At 41.8% G+C, this 18,680-nt stretch overlaps 2 protein-coding genes across 2 annotated transcripts in view; one reads left to right on the top strand and one right to left on the bottom strand.

The window, feature by feature from the left end:
* Window positions 1-9,911: 9,911 nt before the first annotated feature.
* On the bottom strand, window positions 9,912-16,850 carry rnaseh1 (ribonuclease H1). Its single transcript, XM_008299829.1, has 8 exons — window positions 16,322-16,850; window positions 13,542-13,666; window positions 13,074-13,253; window positions 12,734-12,833; window positions 12,536-12,590; window positions 12,303-12,387; window positions 12,052-12,176; window positions 9,912-10,242 (listed from the first exon to the last, which is right to left on the bottom strand). The coding sequence occupies exons 1-8, from the start codon at window positions 16,447-16,449 to the stop codon at window positions 10,132-10,134; spliced, it is 909 nt and encodes a 302-aa protein (XP_008298051.1). The 5' UTR covers window positions 16,450-16,850; the 3' UTR covers window positions 9,912-10,131.
* A 93-nt stretch (window positions 16,851-16,943) lies between these two features.
* Window positions 16,944-18,680, top strand: part of rps7 (ribosomal protein S7) — a 9,050-nt gene continuing 7,313 nt past the window's right edge. The window contains 3 exon segments of the mRNA XM_008299828.1: window positions 16,944-16,991; window positions 17,692-17,777; window positions 18,545-18,616. Coding sequence (XP_008298050.1) covers window positions 17,703-17,777; window positions 18,545-18,616 — 147 coding nt within the window. The 5' untranslated portion in view covers window positions 16,944-16,991; window positions 17,692-17,702.

Raw genomic sequence — 18,680 nt, 5'->3', positions numbered from 1 at the left:
CACAGATTTACTTTTCACTTTACGTTATACAACAAGAGGACAAATTTATTAAAACCTGCACCAGACAGGGTATCACTTGTATCAGAACCATCCATTAAATTGAACCCTGTTCTTTTACCATGAAAATGATCCCTTTCTTGTAATGGCTTCGAATAACTCTACATGGTTCCCTCTTTTACAATCAGCAGATCTGTGAAGTTCCCACCTTTATCGCCACCCACCCTACCGATACTCACTAAAGCCACCCTGCAAGTTAACAAGATTGGTTCCTGAAGTCTGTTACGTATGAAACCCTGATCCCGTCACCCGTACGCTGCAGTTTCGGGGTGGAAATGCTCAGCCATGGCACTGACTGCTTATTTTGCTCATGATGCATCTTCCAGCATATAAAACAATACCATATGGACCTGTTAACAAGGTAAAAAAAAAAATCTTGATTTACACCGGAGGGGGTCGTAAAGCTGCTTTGTTAGCAAGCTAATGACTGCTGTTGACTTAACTTCGCTGTCGTTCATGTCTGACTCTGAAAGTAATTTACATTTGCCAAACACTACTTCCTGTCACCATTTTAATGTTGCCACCTGCACACTGCCAACACAACCGAGTTGCGCACAGTATTTACCGTGCACTCAATCATCGACAGGTAAATTCATCCATCATGTCACATATTTTCAGGTGACATTAGAAAGCAAATCACAGATTATCATATGGCATCTCACAGCTGGAAGCATCTGTGTTTACGTTCACACATAAATAATATTATACACATGACTGTTTCCAGCTATTCTTCCTCAGACAGTGAACACACACACACATAGAGATGAACACTGATGTAGACTGACAGACTCAGACAAACAGATGCAGACTCACTCTCTCTCCTCTGGAGCTCCATCTGTGTAATGACATCTCACGCTTGGTTAGGACTCTGCTGCATAATTAGAGCTCTGGCAGCTGATGGATGGCACTGCAGCACCTCCACCCTGACGACCTTGGCCTCACCTCGGCCGGGCTGAGGTCTGCATGGTTCTAAAAAGGACCTGTACTTTTCTACAGACCAAAACAAGCAGTGTTTCCGTTGGATTCCCACAGCAGACATGTAGACATGTCACAGTAGGAAAGACACCGGTGTTACTAATAACGCTGCAGATGGCTCTGTTCTGCTCAGGTGTCTTTATACAGGGCTGGACACGCCAGGATTTAAAACTGCAAACTTTCACTGGGAAATCAATTCATTCCTGAACAATCTGCACAATTACAGGATCTGCACTGGTTTTGATGACGTCTTGACAGTGTGGTAGGACAGTCAGAAAGTCCATCGTAATAGCTTTGTTAGCTGTGCTACATCATTTACTTTCTAAAAATCTCTTCTACGAGAATAATAATTTAAAAAAAAAAACAAAAAAACACTATGGTTTGCAGACAGTTATGACACAGGAGCTGATGGTACAAATGCAGCAATAGAATTTATTGTGCTATTAGCGGCCAAGGTACAACAATGAGCTAATAATTCTCCATAGACAATAGACAGACAATAGAGAGGCTTTCTGTACGATGCTGTGACAGAAATTACCAGCTTGCCAGCTACAGTTAACATTCATGCCTTGTTTCCATATAGTACTGTGTGTGCAGGAAAGTCAACCAAAAGTCCATTTGTGTACATTGGAAATTCTGTGATCTAAAACGGTCTAGAATTTGGCTTAAGTGCGTTGAAAAATGTGAGCTTTTGACGTGGATTTTGAGAAAAACACACATCCTGCCAGGAAGCTGAAAAAAGAAGTTCGCAAACAAACAGGCAAAAAGGCTGTTCAGTTGACTGTCTGCAGTCAAATTGTAAAAATGTATGACTAAAAATGTATAACTAAAAAGAAACTAGTTTCGCTAATTTAATACATACTAACTTCTATGTGTATATAAATGTTAACCGTGTATATATCTATATATGTATGCATTTGATATTTTAATTTTATTTGTATTTTTTTTGTATTTGCCCGCCCCAACTCCCCAGCTCTTTTAGCCCTGCACAAAACATTCCTCTGTACCGAACTGCGTGTGTGAGTACATAATGCAGTAAGGTTCTTGAATCTTGACTCTTGAGGACTAGCTATGTAACATACAAAGTGCGTTAATAGAACTTCATACGTCTTTCTTTCTGTCCATCAGTGTTCTTGTTTTTGTTGCAGCAATACTTCATGGGAAAATTCCAAACTGGATGCTGAAAAATCACATTTTGTTTCTCTCCCATGGCTGCCAGACAAAATGGTCTGTATATTCCATAGAATTACAGACTCCAGACAAAGCTATATGAAAACAAAGCGTTAAGCCAGTGTGATGCTTTCTGCATCTACGAGTTAAGAAGGGTCTGTGTGACATGAGATTCGTTGTCTCTACAAGTCTGCAAGAGTGTGTGTGGACCTGTCTGCAGACATCTGTGTGCAGCCCAACACTTGCGACACGGGCAATAATACATATGCACACAATGTACATGTGCAAAATGTGTAGATATGACCTCCTCTGCATATATGGAACAAGCGGACTCCAGCAGACTCACAGGGCTTTATACTGCTTTTCTTGTCTGCTGGGAGGATCCCTCTCTATACATATGCAGTATTTTGTATCTACATGTGCCATGCATTCACTTTGCTGCTGAATGTTCCCACTCAGGTTTCTGTAGGGTATTTGCCACGTGGACACAAATTTTGGATCGCACATGGACATCCACAGAGGTGTCCACGCAAACTCACGTGGTGTTTGGGCGTTGACAGAATTTACGTTGAGAGGTGTTTAGTACTTCTACTAACAAATCTTCAAAGTGGAATTACTATTCTGTGACTCACCACCAATATTACTCAGACGTGAGGAAATTGTTTTTGGACTATTTGACGATAATGTGGATTAATAATTGGTTCACACATAAGTAATTGTGGCAGCAGGACAGTGTATGTGGGATCCAGCTAAAATAAACTCAAGTGTGTGTTCATGATAATTTTTTATTTATTAATGAAGGAACATGTCACCCTCTGCCACAGTGTGACTCATTAGTGTGCTTGTCTAATAGTTTTTGGACAACAATAGGGCTCTGTGGCACAGAGGGGTAAAATATATTAGAGTCTGGACACACACAATACTTGTTAGTTGGATAAATTCATCATTGGGTTGGGTTTCTTCATATAAGTCGATGGGCAATTAAAAAAATGTGGAACATCACCAGACTTATGCTTTAATAAAGGGTCAAATGTATAATATGTGGCAGACTGTAATTAAACAAAAAATGACTAAATGATTCAAACTCATGACAAACTTCACCTCTTTGGGTTTTAACAACACAGACAACATCCTGGAAACTAGTCGTTTGCAGGCAAATCCCATGAATAGTCAATAAGTTCAATGTATTTCCATAATGAGTTTTACTTTCATGCCAGAATTTTTATTTTTTTTAAAAATCAGAGTAGGCGTTCTGATTTTCAGATGCTGGAAATCTCATTTTGGAGTGAAACTTTAGAAACGCAGAGATGGCTGCAGGGCCGCCGAGGATGCCAAACTTTTCACAAGGGCACAGATTGATTCATACATTTGTGTCCACAATGCAAATCCACAGGGAGATAAGATAATGAAGCCCCAGATGATAGGAACTGGCCAAACTGAAGAGCTGATACACTGATTGGTAAGTACAAGAAAAAAAAAATTGATCACAGTGAATGTCTGAATAAGGGCCCGTGGTGTGTTCACTGACCTGACTGTCCAACACCCTCATCCATCCACAAGTCTTAAAAACAGTGAAAGGTACCAGGATGCTCTATCCACCAGGGTCACGTAGAAGGATTTACTGTCCATGTGTTTGTTGCTTACAGCTTAAAGGGTCACTTCACCTGAAATACAAAAATATTTATCATGTAAAGTTTCGATTTTGTGAGTTAAGACTTTGAAATAGTGAGCAGCAGAAGGTAAGAAATTGATATTTGGTTTTAAAGATAAATCTGACTGTTTCTTAATAATCATAGCTATGATAGATTTTTTCTTATTCTCTTTGACCTCTACAGTTTTCTAATTTCATCAATTAACACAAATTTAGCCAGAGAAGAAACCCTGAACAGCTGCTGTGGTGTTTGATTTGTGGAAACAAGTTAAAGGGAACAACATCACATCCCAATGGGAATGACCTATTTAAAGTGATAATAGACAAGTTTTTTTGCTTTAACTTATCATTATGAAGTAAATGGTGTTTGCACAATGTAATGACTATAGAATAATGAGACCATCTGCATTTAGATCGGTCCCCTATAAGCTTTGCTTTCACGATGCAATTCTCTCTATGCCACTGGGTACGAAAATGTAGGCTCCATTGCTCTACGAACAACTGAACTTACTGTTAAAACTCTGCTGGGCAAAATAAAAAAAAGCCTCCTTAAAAGAGGCAATAAAGACGCTGATGAGGGAGAGTGATAGAAATTGAAGTAAAACAACAGTGAACCTCAGAAGCTAAGTAACTTATTAATAGTTTTTTTTTGTAATTCTGCCTTTTTCATAGCATTTAGACCAGGTTTCCAGGAAAGTGACGTCGTCATTCTTTTCTGTCCAATCAACACTCGTGTTGGCTCAGATGTTGAGCTGGCCATGAAGCCGATGTCAGGTACACAAAAAGTTATTCTGATCAAATTAGGATTCTTATGGTTGTTTCTTGCTTTGGACAGTCAGCATGCTGTTAGTGGCAGCCATGTTGCTAACTGCTAGCTACTACTAGCAACCAGAAAATGAATCAGGAACTTCTTTTCTTCTCTAATGTCTATAGCAAAACTCCAAAAAATCTTTAAGAAAGACCCTTTGTGATCCAAAAGTTTAAAGTATGGGACGTTTTGGAAAGGTCAGACCCTATTTAAAGCCCGGTGAGTAGGATTTAGTGGCATCTAGCTGTGAGGTTGCAGACTACAACCAACTCAATGAACCTAACATCAACCTTCCCGTCCAAATGTGTAGGAGAAGATACCACGGCTACCTAAAATGTGAAAAGCCCTCTCTTTACCCAGTATTTGATTTGTCTGTTCTGGGATTCTGTAGAAAAATAGTGTTGGAACATAGAAGACTCCATGGAAGAAGTTCGGCTCTGACGGTAGATATAAAAGACTCAGTCTAAGATAATTAAAATAGACTGATGTTTTTTTTCCCCTTTTTTGGTTGATCTACACAAATAGAAAACTATGAATAGTATATAAAAGGTTGATGTAGCCGCCAGGTCTGCAATGTGGGGCAATTTCAATAGAGGTGACTCCTTTAGTTGCAAAAAGAAGTCAGATTGTGTAGAAGTCTATGAGAAAATGATCCTACTTCTTACTTGATCTGTCACCTCAGTAAATATTTTTCTCATGACTTTATGGTCTCATTTGTTAGATCCGAGACTTTTTGAATCCAGCATTACACAAATTATTCAAGTTATATTCCCATTTAGGGAAAAACAGGAGATAAAGTAGGGTGTGCTGCAGGGTGGGGCTACCTTGTGATTGACAGGTCGCTACGTGTTGCCATGCGCAGTGTCCTCTGGGTGTTAGTTGGATCCAACCCTCGTTTGTGACACCCAGTTTCAAAAGATCAAGATGCCGACGACCAAATTCCAAACCAAACTGCGGGTCCACAAATCTGCTGGGGACGTAAAGGCTTTTGAGTACAACCTATAATGGCAGCATGATTATGAGTGTTATATACATACACAGGATCCTTAAGACTTGAGCCTCCCTAAACAAGGAAAAAATACAGGGTTTGGAGAGGTCCAAAGGTTTTTATGTTCCATAGACCTTTCAGCATGACCGTTAAATTATTTTTTTCCATGGTAAAATTTGAGATGTGGATCTTACTATCTCCACACACACTCCACAGCCAGCTACAAGAATGGGCAGGGGGTGTGGGTGCTCGAGGGTGCAGTGCATTATCACTGAAGGTGGCAAAAAGAGACTGGATAATTATGTGGTAGGCGACTGAATTAACCCCCCCTAAAAATTCTCCAAGCCCCTCAAAATTACACTGCATTTAGGTTTTTCTGTGCTGCTAATGGAGGAGGTGGGGGAGCTGGTTTCAGAGCTGGATGCAGACAGCTGTCATGGAAACAGATGCCACTTTGTTCATCTCACCATCTTTGATTGTGACTCTTTCTGTACCCCCCTCCATCGATGCCGTGCTGAGCTATACTTCTCCTTGATGCCAAATAAGAAGGGAAGCACCAGTCGCCAGATGAAGAAATTATTTATTGTGTTATCGAGTGTTGGTGTGGAAAGCAGAAGCTTGGCTTATGAGCAACGCCATGAACGAAGCTATAGCTGCACACGTGACCCCGACAATTTGAACATTAACTCAGAGAATCAGTCGTGACCTCTGCATGTCCATCACAACCTCTGTGGCGAAGAGATTACGTCAGCATCTCCAGACATAAACTCAGCTACGTGGAAACGGCTTCAGCAACTCGCATATGAGCCTCGAGACTTTACCATGAACTCAGCAACTCTAACATGACATTAGTGAATCGGACGTGCCCTCAGCAACTCCAGACATGACTTTAGTGAACTCTGGTGACATGGATATGTACATGTACTCAACAACTTGGACATGACCTCAGTAAGTTCAACTCAAGCTTCGTGACTTAGCTGGGGCCTAAGCAACTTTGACACAAACTCATCAATGTGGACATGACGTCAGGCAGGACCACGGCAGCTAAGACGTGACCTCAGTGACCAAACATGACCGTAACTCGGATGCCTCCAACTTCATGGGACTTAAGTGACTTGGCTACAACAGCAGCTGTAGTCTGGGCCTGTTTTCTATCAAACAGCTGAATGTCTGCATGAAGTTTTCTTTCTTCCCCATCAGCACTGTGAGCACTTTAGCGAACATCCCCCGCTCAGTGTCAGACGGTTTGTGGTGTCAGAGAGTTCTTCAACCCCGGCAGAACATTCTGGTTTATTTTAGATACTGTTGGTCTAAAAATTGACAAAACCTCTTAGTGAAGTGTGCGCAGGATGTTTCTAATGTCTGGTTTGTTAAGTTTCTTTGCAGTTTGCTTGGTCTTCCTCCCCTCCAGCAGGGCAGCGGCGGACCGATGCCAGAGCTCAGTCTGCTGAGGAGGCATGTGTGCGTTGAGGAGGAGTGCTAACGAGTCTCAGCCAGCGAGGAGGTGAAGCTGCTGCGGGATGACCTTTGACCTTCAGAGGCGCTCTCTCTTAGACTGGACTGCCTCTGGCGGGGTCGCGGCGCCCCACGCTTGCCGCGAGGCAGTGATCGGGGTCAGCGCGAGGAACCCCGAGCCTCCGTCCTGCCGTTTCCAACATCGACACCGACCAATCGACCGGTTGCAGGAGGACGGAGGAGGAGGGGGAGGAGGGAAGGAGTGAGGGAAGAGGGGTGAGTCTAATTTCTTTTTCTCTCTGTTGCCATCAGCAGAAACAAAGCTTTTCTCACAAATGGATTGTGTGCAAAAGTTTTAGGCACTTTAGATGTTTAGATTCTGATTTATCATGCAATAACATCGAGGAGGTCCCTGATGGGTCTCAAATTCATCCTGCAGCAGGACAGCAAGCCCAAATGTACAGCTTGAGTCACAGAGAGCTATTTTCAGCCGCAAGGAGACCAAGGAGTCCTGCAACAGATGGTCTGAACAACACAGAGTCTCAACATCATGGAGTCAGTCCGAGATTACATGAAGAAACAGAACTCAAAGACTGAATCTGCAGAAAAACTGTCAAGTTTTCCAAGATGCTCCAAACTACCTACCTGCCAAGCACCTTAGAAAAAACTGGGCAAACCAAACACTGACATGACTCTGTTAAGTTTTGAAAACATCCTCTCTTTACTTTTAGCGCTTATAACTTCTGCACAGTGCTGTCGCGCTGCAGTGAGGGAGACGAGAACAAAAGAAGGGGAGCAGAGGGGACACCAGGTAAAAGACATACTGTATATTTTTCTAAGGAGATGTGGAAGAGCAAACCAGAGCTAAAAAAAAAGAAGAAGAAGCAAACTTTGAACTTTCATTCATCAGATGAACAGAGGAGCATAAACTTCAGTAGGATGGTAATATTGCACCATAACAACTAGATTATGGAAACAGGTAAGCTAGACGCTGCTTTCTTATGGACATTTTGACACTAATCTCTTCATCTGTGCCTCAGGGATTCGTATTCGTTTAAATGTCCAGCTTTGTTGTTTTATGGAGTAAGTATGATGCCATCACACATGCACCTCAATGTATACACCTGTTCTGTCAAGTAAAGTGTTAAGCTACAATGCAAAGTTTTCCTTTGCTGAACCTGCTGCCTTAATCTTAGCCTGAATGTATGTTTTTTGCACACATCTACTCCTCTGTGTCGGTGGTTTATTGACCTAACATGGACTGAATGTGACCCTGTTAACTCTTGCCAGTATGTGATGACTTCAAAACTAGTCAAGAAAGCTGCTTTGAACTGACTCATGTGCAACAGTTTTAATTGTATTTTCCATCATATTATATATATACATATGTATATGTGTGTGTGTATATATATATATATATATGCATTTTATGTCACAAATAAGGACAACGGTGTATTATCTGACTTAACAATCAGACGGATTGGTGACGTTCAGACTGCAGGACTTAATGCTCAATTCAGATTTGTTTGTGAAATCCGATTTTTTTGTGAGTTCGTGCACATTTCCAATTAAATGTGACTTGTCTGTGATCTGCTGTGTGAACTTCGTATGACCCAAAAGTGTCTCGCATGCGCAGAAGAGGACACAACGAAGGCACACGCAGCGAGCGTGCTGAGTGTTTACGGAAGTAAACATGGATGATGTGAAACAGAAGTGTGACCGCTAAGTAGACTGGCATCAGCAGCCAAGTACTGCCTGTGCGTTCCGGCCACTTCCACCCCGTCGGACCGCTCCTCCGAGGTGAAAGTGGACCCTCGACCGCGCCGAACATTCTGGTATTCATCATTAATTGAGCCCAGAAAGTGCTATGTGGACCAGCCCTACTAGTTATTATAACAACTACAATGAATACAATGACTAATAACAACAAATGACCCTTCAAGCATCAAGCCCTCCTTGCATCTCGACCTCCGTCTTGACAATCTGACAACCTCGCTATCCGACATAAAAGAAGGTTTTACATTTAGTGTCGGATTATCGAGTCACGACTGTGTGTGTGTGTGTGTGTTTATGTATGTATGTATATGTATGCTTCAGACAAAACCATGTACATTTTCATTCCTATCACGGAAACAAGAATAAATGGAAGGAGTATATCTAAACGCAGCCCATTAGAACAGCTTCAGACAAAGGAGAAATATAGTTTAATCTGATAGTGAACACTGGCTTAGGATCTGTTTGCCAAACTAATAGCAGGCATGTCTCAGCTTCAACCTTCTGACAAGACGTTCTTGATTCGGACCCAGATCTGCCTTCTTTTTTAATTGAGTTTTACTATAATAAACTTACTCAAAGACAATATGGAAACATGTTGCAACAACATATACTCTGATCAATGACATGTCCTAAATGATTTTTAGCAAAATGTGAGCCCGCATTCAAGGAGATCCTTAAATGAACCCCAAGTCCTCAGAAGTCTTTGTCTGTGCTTGAAAAACGACCTGGAGCTCCTCCTGCTGGACGGCTGACTGCATTACAACTAGTCTGAGTGATCAAATCAGGAGTTGCTTTTCCTCCACCTTCTCGTTTACCCTCCTTCTATTTCTTATTCACCCTACCTCACTCCACCTGTGTTCCTAACTTGCATCCTCATCTTCTCTTATCCATGCTTTCCATCACTCTTCTCTTTTCCTCCTCTGTCTTCACTTTGTTCTCTCCTATTCTCAAAAAAATGATAAATAAAAAGAATTTTTAGATGGAACATCACACTGACTGTCAGTTTCAGGCATCACAGGGCCCAACAGGTGTTTACAGCTGAAACTTAAACTTTATTCAAAGCAGAAACACAAATTTAAATTAACATTCGACAGTAAAGTTGACCAACGCATGGAGTCCCCTTTCTCAGTGTTTCGGTTTAGTCACGAATGCTGCTGAGAGGAAAAACAAACCTTCAAATCAAAGTAGTCAACTGGCTGATAAACCGATAAATGGCATAAACAAAAAGTCCAGCAGCAGATCTCTTCAATGCTATTCGACTTCTTCCTCGTGCTGCTGCGGTAGAGGCTTCGCTGCTCCTTCTCTTGACAGTCTGTCGGCCTCCTCGTTGCCTCTGTAGCCAGCGTGACCTGGAATATGGATCTGGAGGGCGAGGAGGAAGGAGAGGAAGAGTGAGAGTGAAAATAAAAATCTTATGACCTATAAAGTCATCTCCTCGAGACTAAGCAGCTGGTGTTTTAAACTTGTGAATAGCAGCCATGCAGACATCCAAGTCATAAATACAGCTTGGAAACTTATATAGCTTTTGAAAGTGCCTGAAAATCAAACAAATATGATTGGCTCGAGGAAGCTGAAGGCTACATTTGAACCCAAACGTAATGATATGGTGCTCCGTCTTAATTTTTTGGTGAGTCTTGAATTGTTGTTTTGTTGTAAACACAAAAATATTTTCTGTATCTGCTATCCGTCTAATATGACACAAGCAGAACAAGTTGGTTTCCCTCAGGAAGACACCGCTCTACTCATTGTTTACCTTCCCATCATTTTTGAGTGCCATCCAAGCTTGTGTCACATTCTGTGTAAGGAAAATAGGAGACGCTGCGAAGCAAAACCACCAACAAGTCTGAGTGAGCAATGCTTGCAACACTTGAAAATCACTCCATGGAAATAAGAATTACCATCTAATAATTAATTCATCCTGTTTGTTAGAGGTTCAATGTAGAGCTAAAATATTTAATTATTCAAGGTAGTTGAACCACAAAAAATTATTGGGAAACACTTGTGATAATTAATTGATCCCTTTAGTGGCCTGGGAACCCGACGGAGCTGAGAGCTTGTGACACATCACTAAAAAGGAGCGTCTACACTTTTATACTTGAGTGCCAGACATTTGCTTGCCCCGATTGGTTTCTCCAATTGCGTACAGAAACATTTTGGTCTGCAGTCGTTGTTTATGTTACTAGTCACTTGACTAATTTGCATATGCACGATTAGTCTGGCAATGCCGGGCTATCATTCTGGAAAAATCTGATATGAAAAATGTCAACACTTTATGGGCTTCTTGCTTAAGGTCTCTCCTGAATTTTTCAAGGATTAAGACCGTTTGTTGAACAATACATGATTACTGACTATGCCAGTGTGTTCTATACTAAATTGTGAAGGACCACTATTTTACAGGTATTTCTAAATTATCTTACATCTTAGAGTCCAAACCATACATTTGATTCGGGAAACAGCTCACACACTATGTTTCCTCAGGCTGACTGGGCAGCAAAAAGCCAAATCCAAGTGACCCACAGGCAAAATCAGAGAGAAATGTACTCACTGTAAGGATTTGGCTTTTTTACCTACTGCGTTTCTCCACTGTGCAAGTCTTTAAACTGCACTCCTGCATCACACCAATTTTACTTTCCCCATGAAAGTATGTGTTTTCTTCAACAGGTTTGCAGACTGTCATTCCTTGTTTACTCAGGAGTTTCTTTTGGGAGTTGATGAGGCTCTGATGCCCCCTTGTGGCCTTTTTTCTGACCAACAGATTGATTCTCCACCTCACATCATGGGGAAAACAGATCGTATCACAGAATCACTGTCCAGTTAGTTCAATAATTACTTCTGCATTTTCTCTAAAGAATAAAATAATACATGACATCGGGTACCATAAGATTAAAGCTGCAGCTTCACTGATTTTATCTTTTTTAGGTCAGAAAATGGAGATCAGTCATAATGTGATCTTAAGTAAATAAAATACACATAATTATTCATCAAATGACGCTAAAATAGACTTTACCACATTTAGAGTGTAATACAAAAGCTACAAGGCATGTAGTAAAGTTCGTTGCTGATCTTTAGGAGAAATTAACATGGTGAATAACATGTTTTTAAAAATTATAAGTACGTGATGTGGAACTATTTCTGGGTTCAAGGTGAACTCAACAGTGAACTCATATTTACCCAGACCACCTCCAGCTGTGTGTTTAATCTGTCCAGCTTGACAAAGTCTTCTTTGTTGATGACCTGACCTCCAGATTTCAACCTCCAGCCGTTCAGCTTCCAGTTTTTCACCCAGCTGGTCACGCCTGCAGCAAACGCCACAGACATCAAACTCAACAATTCGTTGTCTCAGCTCGACCCCGACACGTGGTTGAGGATCAGCACAGCTTGTTGACTTGTTTGAAAATGTTGAACTGTTTTATGTGACTCACCATTGATCGTAAATTTGCTGTCAGTGTAGAGAACCAACTTCTTAATGTTCTTTTCTTTGGCCTGTTCCAGCGCCCTGCAGGCTGCCTGGTCCAATGAAAGCAGCGACAACAGTTAAATGACACCTCAAAACTTGAACCTAGCAGAAAATGTGTGTACTAAATTTTATTGAAGTTCATTTATTGCTTCGAGTTTGATCTTTAAGACAGACACACTCGTGCTGACATGTGCTTACCTGTATCTCTGCGCGCTGGTTGGTCTGTCTTCCCTGCAACCGGTCTGCGACATTTCTGCACAGCAAGTAGCAACAAATGTGACAATTGCTGCATTTATAGATTTCATTTTTCATGATGGAGCTTGAACCATATTGGAATTCATTTTGAAAGCAGTGTAAAAAGGTGCCCTTCAACATTATGAGCATGTGTTTTCTCACAGTGGGTGGTTGTGGCCCCAGTACACGCCGATGCCAGCTCGGGCTTTGCTCCGTCCGTTGGCTGAGCAGCAGCCGTCGGTGTAAACAACCACAGCGTCACCTGGTCAAAGCGAGAACAGGACTGAGTGACACTAACAGCCACTACTTTTAGTTTTAGCGCCGTCTTTTTTCCCCCCTCCATTTTAAATTTTACACACAACAGTACATAAAATGCTATTAGTTTACAGGTTATCAAACTACATTCTACCAAAAGTGTCTATGTTTTAATACACAATTGACAACAAACATTAAAACTTATTAGGACACTAAACCCATTTCACCAGAAGTTTGACTGTCTTACCCATATATGTGAATCCATCTGTGCTTTCTGATGATGAGCTTTCCGACTGTTTGACTCGTTTAGAATGATGCTCTGGCTCCTCCTCTGAGAGACATCTCTTCTTGCCAAGAGGGATGTACTCCAGTGGCTCAGGGCCTCGTTTTGGAAGCAGAGAGATGTCCGATTCCACCTTCTCAATGACTAAAAGACAAATAATACAGAACCATGCAACTTAAAGAAATTGTCTGTGATGCCATTATGCAGTTTCTGTCTTATTTACACATGTATGATATGTGACTATGTATTGCTGTATTTAGTGTCTTCTCAATTAAACTGTGACTAAATTAATTCGCTGCTCAAATCCAAACTAACTGGCATTTAAATTGCAGGATGATCGGATCAGCGTCTGCTCCAGGACGGATCATTTACAACTTCTGGAAATCAGTATTTTATCAGTGCACAGAATAAAATCAGTCTGAACCAGCATACCTTTCTTGACCTCTGGAGCTGAAGGAGGCTCGACTCCTCTGAAAAACGCCCAGGCATCTCGCTCCGATGCAAACTTCTTGAAAGATGCAGCTGGAAATTTCTCCACTTGGCTCTTACATTCATCCCTAAATGGTCGGGGAAGGATGTGAAAATAATGATCATGGAGTCCAGCACATCTTAACAGAAATCTAATGCAAGTCTTGTTTAGAATGCTGCACACTTTCCCAAAGCTAAAACTGTATATTCTCTACTTTTCATGTCAAATGTTGGCTGCTATCCCCATGACATGCATACTGAGATGAACAGGACTTTATTCTGCATCATTCTTTTTTGGTTTGCTTCACATATTTTCAAAGAAAATTGAGGTTAGTGCAACAAACCTCACATGAAGACTGCATTTTTCAAAGTTTCTGAACAACATTACAGAATATATCTTAATACATTTTGTGGATAAGATCTTTTGATGAGGGCGGGTGATTAGCACTGTGGCTTTACAGCTAGAAGATCCCTGGTTTGCGCCCTGGGATCTTTTTGTGTGGGGTTTGCATGTTCTCCCTGTGCAGCGTGGGTTCTCTCCTGGTTCTCCGGCTTCCTCCCACAGTCCAAAGACGTGCTAAGGTTAACTGGTGATTCTAAAATGTGCTTGGTTGTCTGTCTCTAAGTGTAGCCCTGTGATAGACTGGTGACCTGTCCAGGGTGTCTCCCGCCTTCACCCTGAGTCAGCTGGGATAGACTCCAAGTGTACCAATAACAGTCTCCAAAACACAGATTCAGACTTCCAGGATGTCACATGTAACAAACCTAAAGGAGCAATCCTGCCAACTTACAGGGAGGGGCTTTCTGCCTCTTCTGTATGCTACAGGTGCAGAAAGGACACAATGACGAAACACCTGTGCATCTTCGCTCATAGCTCCTCCAGCAAGTCTCCTCTAACCTCCAGATGTATACACTCACCGGCCACTTTTATTAGGTACACCTTGCTAGTACCGGGTTGGACCCCCTTTTGCCTTCAGAACTGCCTTAATCCTTCGTGGCATAGATTCAACAAGGTGCTGGAAACATCTCTCAGAGATTTTGCTCCATATTGACATGATAGCAACACGCAGTTGCTGCAAATTTGTCGGCTGCACATCCATGATGCCAATCTCCCGTTCCACCACATCCCAAAGGTGCTCTATTGGATTGAAATCTGGTGACTGTGGAGGCCATTGGAGTACAGTGAACTCATTGTCATGTTCAAGTACCAGTCTGAGATGATTATCGCTTTATGACATGGCGCATTATCCTGCTGGAAGTAGCCATCAGAAGATGGGTACACTGTGGTCATAAAGGGATGGACATGGTCAGCAACAATACTCAGGGAGGCTGTGGAGTTGACACGATGCTCAGTTGGTACTAAGGGGCCCAAAATGTGCCCAGAACATATCCTCCACACCATTATACCACCACCAGCCTGAACCGTTGATACAAGGCAGGATGGATCCATGCTTTCATGTTGTTGGCGCCAAATTCTGACCCTACCATCCGAATGTCGCAGCAGAAATCGAGACTCATCAGACCAGGCAACGTTTTTCCAATCTTCTATTGTCCAATTTTGGTGAGCCTGTGCGAATTGTAGCCTCAGTTTCCTGTTCTTACAGGAGTGGCACCTGGTGTGGTCTTCTGCTGCTGTAGCCCATCCGCCTCAAGATTCAACGTGTTGTGCGTTCAGAGATGCTATTCTGCAAACCTCGGTTATAACGAGTGGTTATTTGAGTTACTGTTGCCTTTCTATCAGCTCGAACCAGTCGGGCCGTTCTCCTCTTGACCTCTGGCATCAACAAGGCATTTGCGCCCACAGAACTGCCGCTCACTGGATATTTTCTCTTTTTCGGACCATTCTCTGTAAACCCCAGAGATGGTTGTGCGTTAAAATCCCAGTAGATCAGCAGGTTCTGAACTACTCAGACCTGCCCGTCTGGCACCAACAACCATGCCACGTTCAAAGTCACTTAAATCACCTTTCCTCCCCATTCTGATGCTCAGTTTGAACTGCAGCAGATCGTCCTGACCATGTCTACATGCCTAAATGCATTGAGTTGCTGCCATGTGATTGGCTGATTAGAAATTTGTGTTGATGAGCGGTCGGACAGGTGTATCTAATAAAGTGGACGGTGAGTGTATTTTGAATTGAGACATCGCTTAGGATGGCATGCTAAGATCAATTCCCAGGTCACAGGTAGAAGGATGGAGGACAGAAGAAACAAGAAGGCTCAAAATAGAAAAATGAGCCTCATGTGTGCTCCAACTGTGAGTGAGGAGGTACGTATGGAGATAGCAGTAGAGACTTTATACATTTGCAGTTTCTAGAGGAAGCAGGTATAGAGTTACATCTAAGCCATTTAAAGCACAAAGGGATACTTTCATACTGGGGAAAAAAACGTCCAAATGTGTAACTTTGATACACAGCAATATTTTTTTGAGGTTAAATCAGTGACTGGTCAGAGACTTTAGCACTGCATAAATTAGTGTATATATATTTTATTAGCGAAAAATAAAAGATAAGTGAAATAAGCAGGTGCTAATAAATTGATTCCATGCAGAATTGAAGAGTATATTATAATGATTAGAAAAAATAATCTTTTACTTTGAGTGCTGTTTCATTAAATTCAAGGAGACAATAAACCACAAGTTATCTGAACGGAGCTTGGCATGTACTCTGTCACTCATCTCTCAACAGGAAATGCCCTGAGATTTTCTTACTGGTAAATGTGCTGACATGAAGGTGTTAACAGCCTCACCATGAAGTGTAGACTCCTGGTTTCACTCCTTTCCTTACAGCGTAGAAAAACTTCCCCTTGGGCATGTCGTCGGCGGCGCTGCAAAGGCTCCTGCGTACTACTCTGAAAAGACCAGTCAGTCTAAACATCACTGTCTGACCAAAAACTGCCGAGAAACGGAGGTGACTAACATTGTGACATTAACTAAGACACAGTGAAATGTCCTTAAATCTGACTGGTCAACGTGTGTTTTGCTGTGACAGCCAAATATGTGGGTCAAATTCAGCATCACATTATATACACAGGAGCAGGAAGATGCTCAGATTAGCTAAATACTAGCTACTTTGTTGGTGTACTGCGAACCAAAAAATACACAAACGTCGAAAAAACATTCCTAAATAATACGGCGAGAGTAAAACATCTCTTGAAGGCTTCTTATAACGTAATTAAGGTTCTTCTGAAAAGCGCTAATAAAAAGAAAAAGGAAAAAGAAATCTAAAAGTAACGCTAACAACTGTCGTAACACGCCAGTTACCTTCAGTCATGTTTGGGTTACCACACAACTCTCGCGATGTTTCCTTCCACGAACGTAGACTCCTAAAATTCTCGCGATAGTTAAATATGTCGCTCCGATTGGATTAATGCAACTCTCGCGATGTTCCGGCCTCTTCCTTGGCCGTCGTTGACAGAGGTTAGTCGTGCTATTTTTCACTGGAGCGGCATTTCCATTCTAAAATGTGCTTAAATGTTGTTTAATCGTAAAGTTTACGCGCAACAAAGAATCTCAAGAGTCTGATACCTTAGATTTTGTGGTTTGTAGAGACGGATGGCATTTTTATATCCCAAATTACAGCGTAGTAGGGAAGCTCCGGCGAATGGGTCCTGGTAATGGGGAGTAGTTAGCAGGCCGTGCATGTGTTCACTTAGTCGCTCCGGAGGCGACGAGTGAAAGAACAAACTGATTATATGAAGCTTTGTTCAGTAGTAGGTCGTTTTTGTGAGGTTGAAGTAGTTAGTGCTGGTAGTCAGTGCCAGTTTTACAGTTAAACCACAGCAGGGATCATGACAGCCGGCTAGCTTACATTAGCCAGTTAACATTAACTCCAATCTAACCTGACGCTAGCTTGTGAGGTTTGTATGTAGAAGCCGAGAGTCCAGGCTTTTATTTTGTGGCTGAAGTTGTGTTTTCAGCACAATTTTTAGTCAAGCGAAGTCTTACATCTATTTGTAAAGACTGTTCTTAAGGGCAGGCGGGTGTCCCTCGGCTACTTGGTTTGCCTTTAGCTGAGCGCGGGTCATGCTGGTCCTCTGGGATCCATATCAGTGCAGTCGGCCAAAAGACTTGTGACTACCTGTGTTTCTAACCCACATGTATGTATTTTCCCATGCAGAGACAAAGGCCATGTTCAGTACCAGCGCCAAAATAGTCAAGCCTAATGGCGAAAAGCCAGACGAGTTTGAGTCTGGGATCTCCCAGGTAAGAAAACTTTCTCCATAATCAAATCCGTGTTTTATTGTGGTTTGTCGGGCAGCATGAGTGTGGCTACACTTTTTACTGGTCATAAAGAAATAGAGTCTTAGAGAAATCACTGTAAATGTCAACATAATATTAACCTGTTCTGCAGCCTACTGTAGTACAATATTTATACTAGAGTTTGAATGATGTAGGAAAAAATGGTTTTCTGTGAAGTATGCATGCACAAACACACTCTTGTTTTGGTCAGCATCTTTCTGTTGGACAATTATTTCCGTTCTACTGATGTTGTATTTCTTAATGTGGCCAAATCTTTCTGTCAGTGCTTTTCTCCTGTGTCTTGCCCATGTTGCTGTGCACATGTGGAGCCCTCATTTCATCAAACTAAGTAAATCAAATTGGAGTCAGCTACATCAGAGACTTGTATAATAATAATAGAAAATTAGAACCATGTGAATATTCTTTATATATCAGATTTTATATTTGATGTTGGAGTGTTGCTGCAGTGCATCGATCTACAGAAATTTTTTTTCTATGTGGTTGAATTTGTAATGCACAGTACTCTGGACATGTTGACTGAACTATCATGGTATTTAGGTAGGAGTCAGGTTCTGCTTAGCACATGTTAGTAGGATTATGAACTGTATAGATGCAGCTTCAGTCAGTCTCAGAATAAAATTAATATTGGGATTGTTGCAGCCAACAGTCAGTGAACTGCAGACTGTAAAAATCCAGATTATCCATACTGATGTGACGTGTCTTTTTTGCAGGCTCTGCTTGAGCTGGAGATGAACTCCGATCTGAAAGCTCAGCTGAGAGAGCTGAACATCACTGCAGCAAAGGTGGGAGTTCACACGGATCTGTCTGCGAAAGCTTTTCACTCATCCCTGTCTTTATGTCATGTCA

The sequence above is a fragment of the Stegastes partitus genome, unplaced genomic scaffold (genome assembly GCF_000690725.1).
Source record: "Stegastes partitus isolate 25-593 unplaced genomic scaffold, Stegastes_partitus-1.0.2 Scaffold1470, whole genome shotgun sequence".
NCBI classification, from domain to species: Eukaryota; Metazoa; Chordata; class Actinopteri; family Pomacentridae; genus Stegastes; species Stegastes partitus.
The sequence above is the reverse complement of the archived record's forward strand: the minus strand, read 5'-3'. Positions and strand labels throughout refer to the sequence as shown.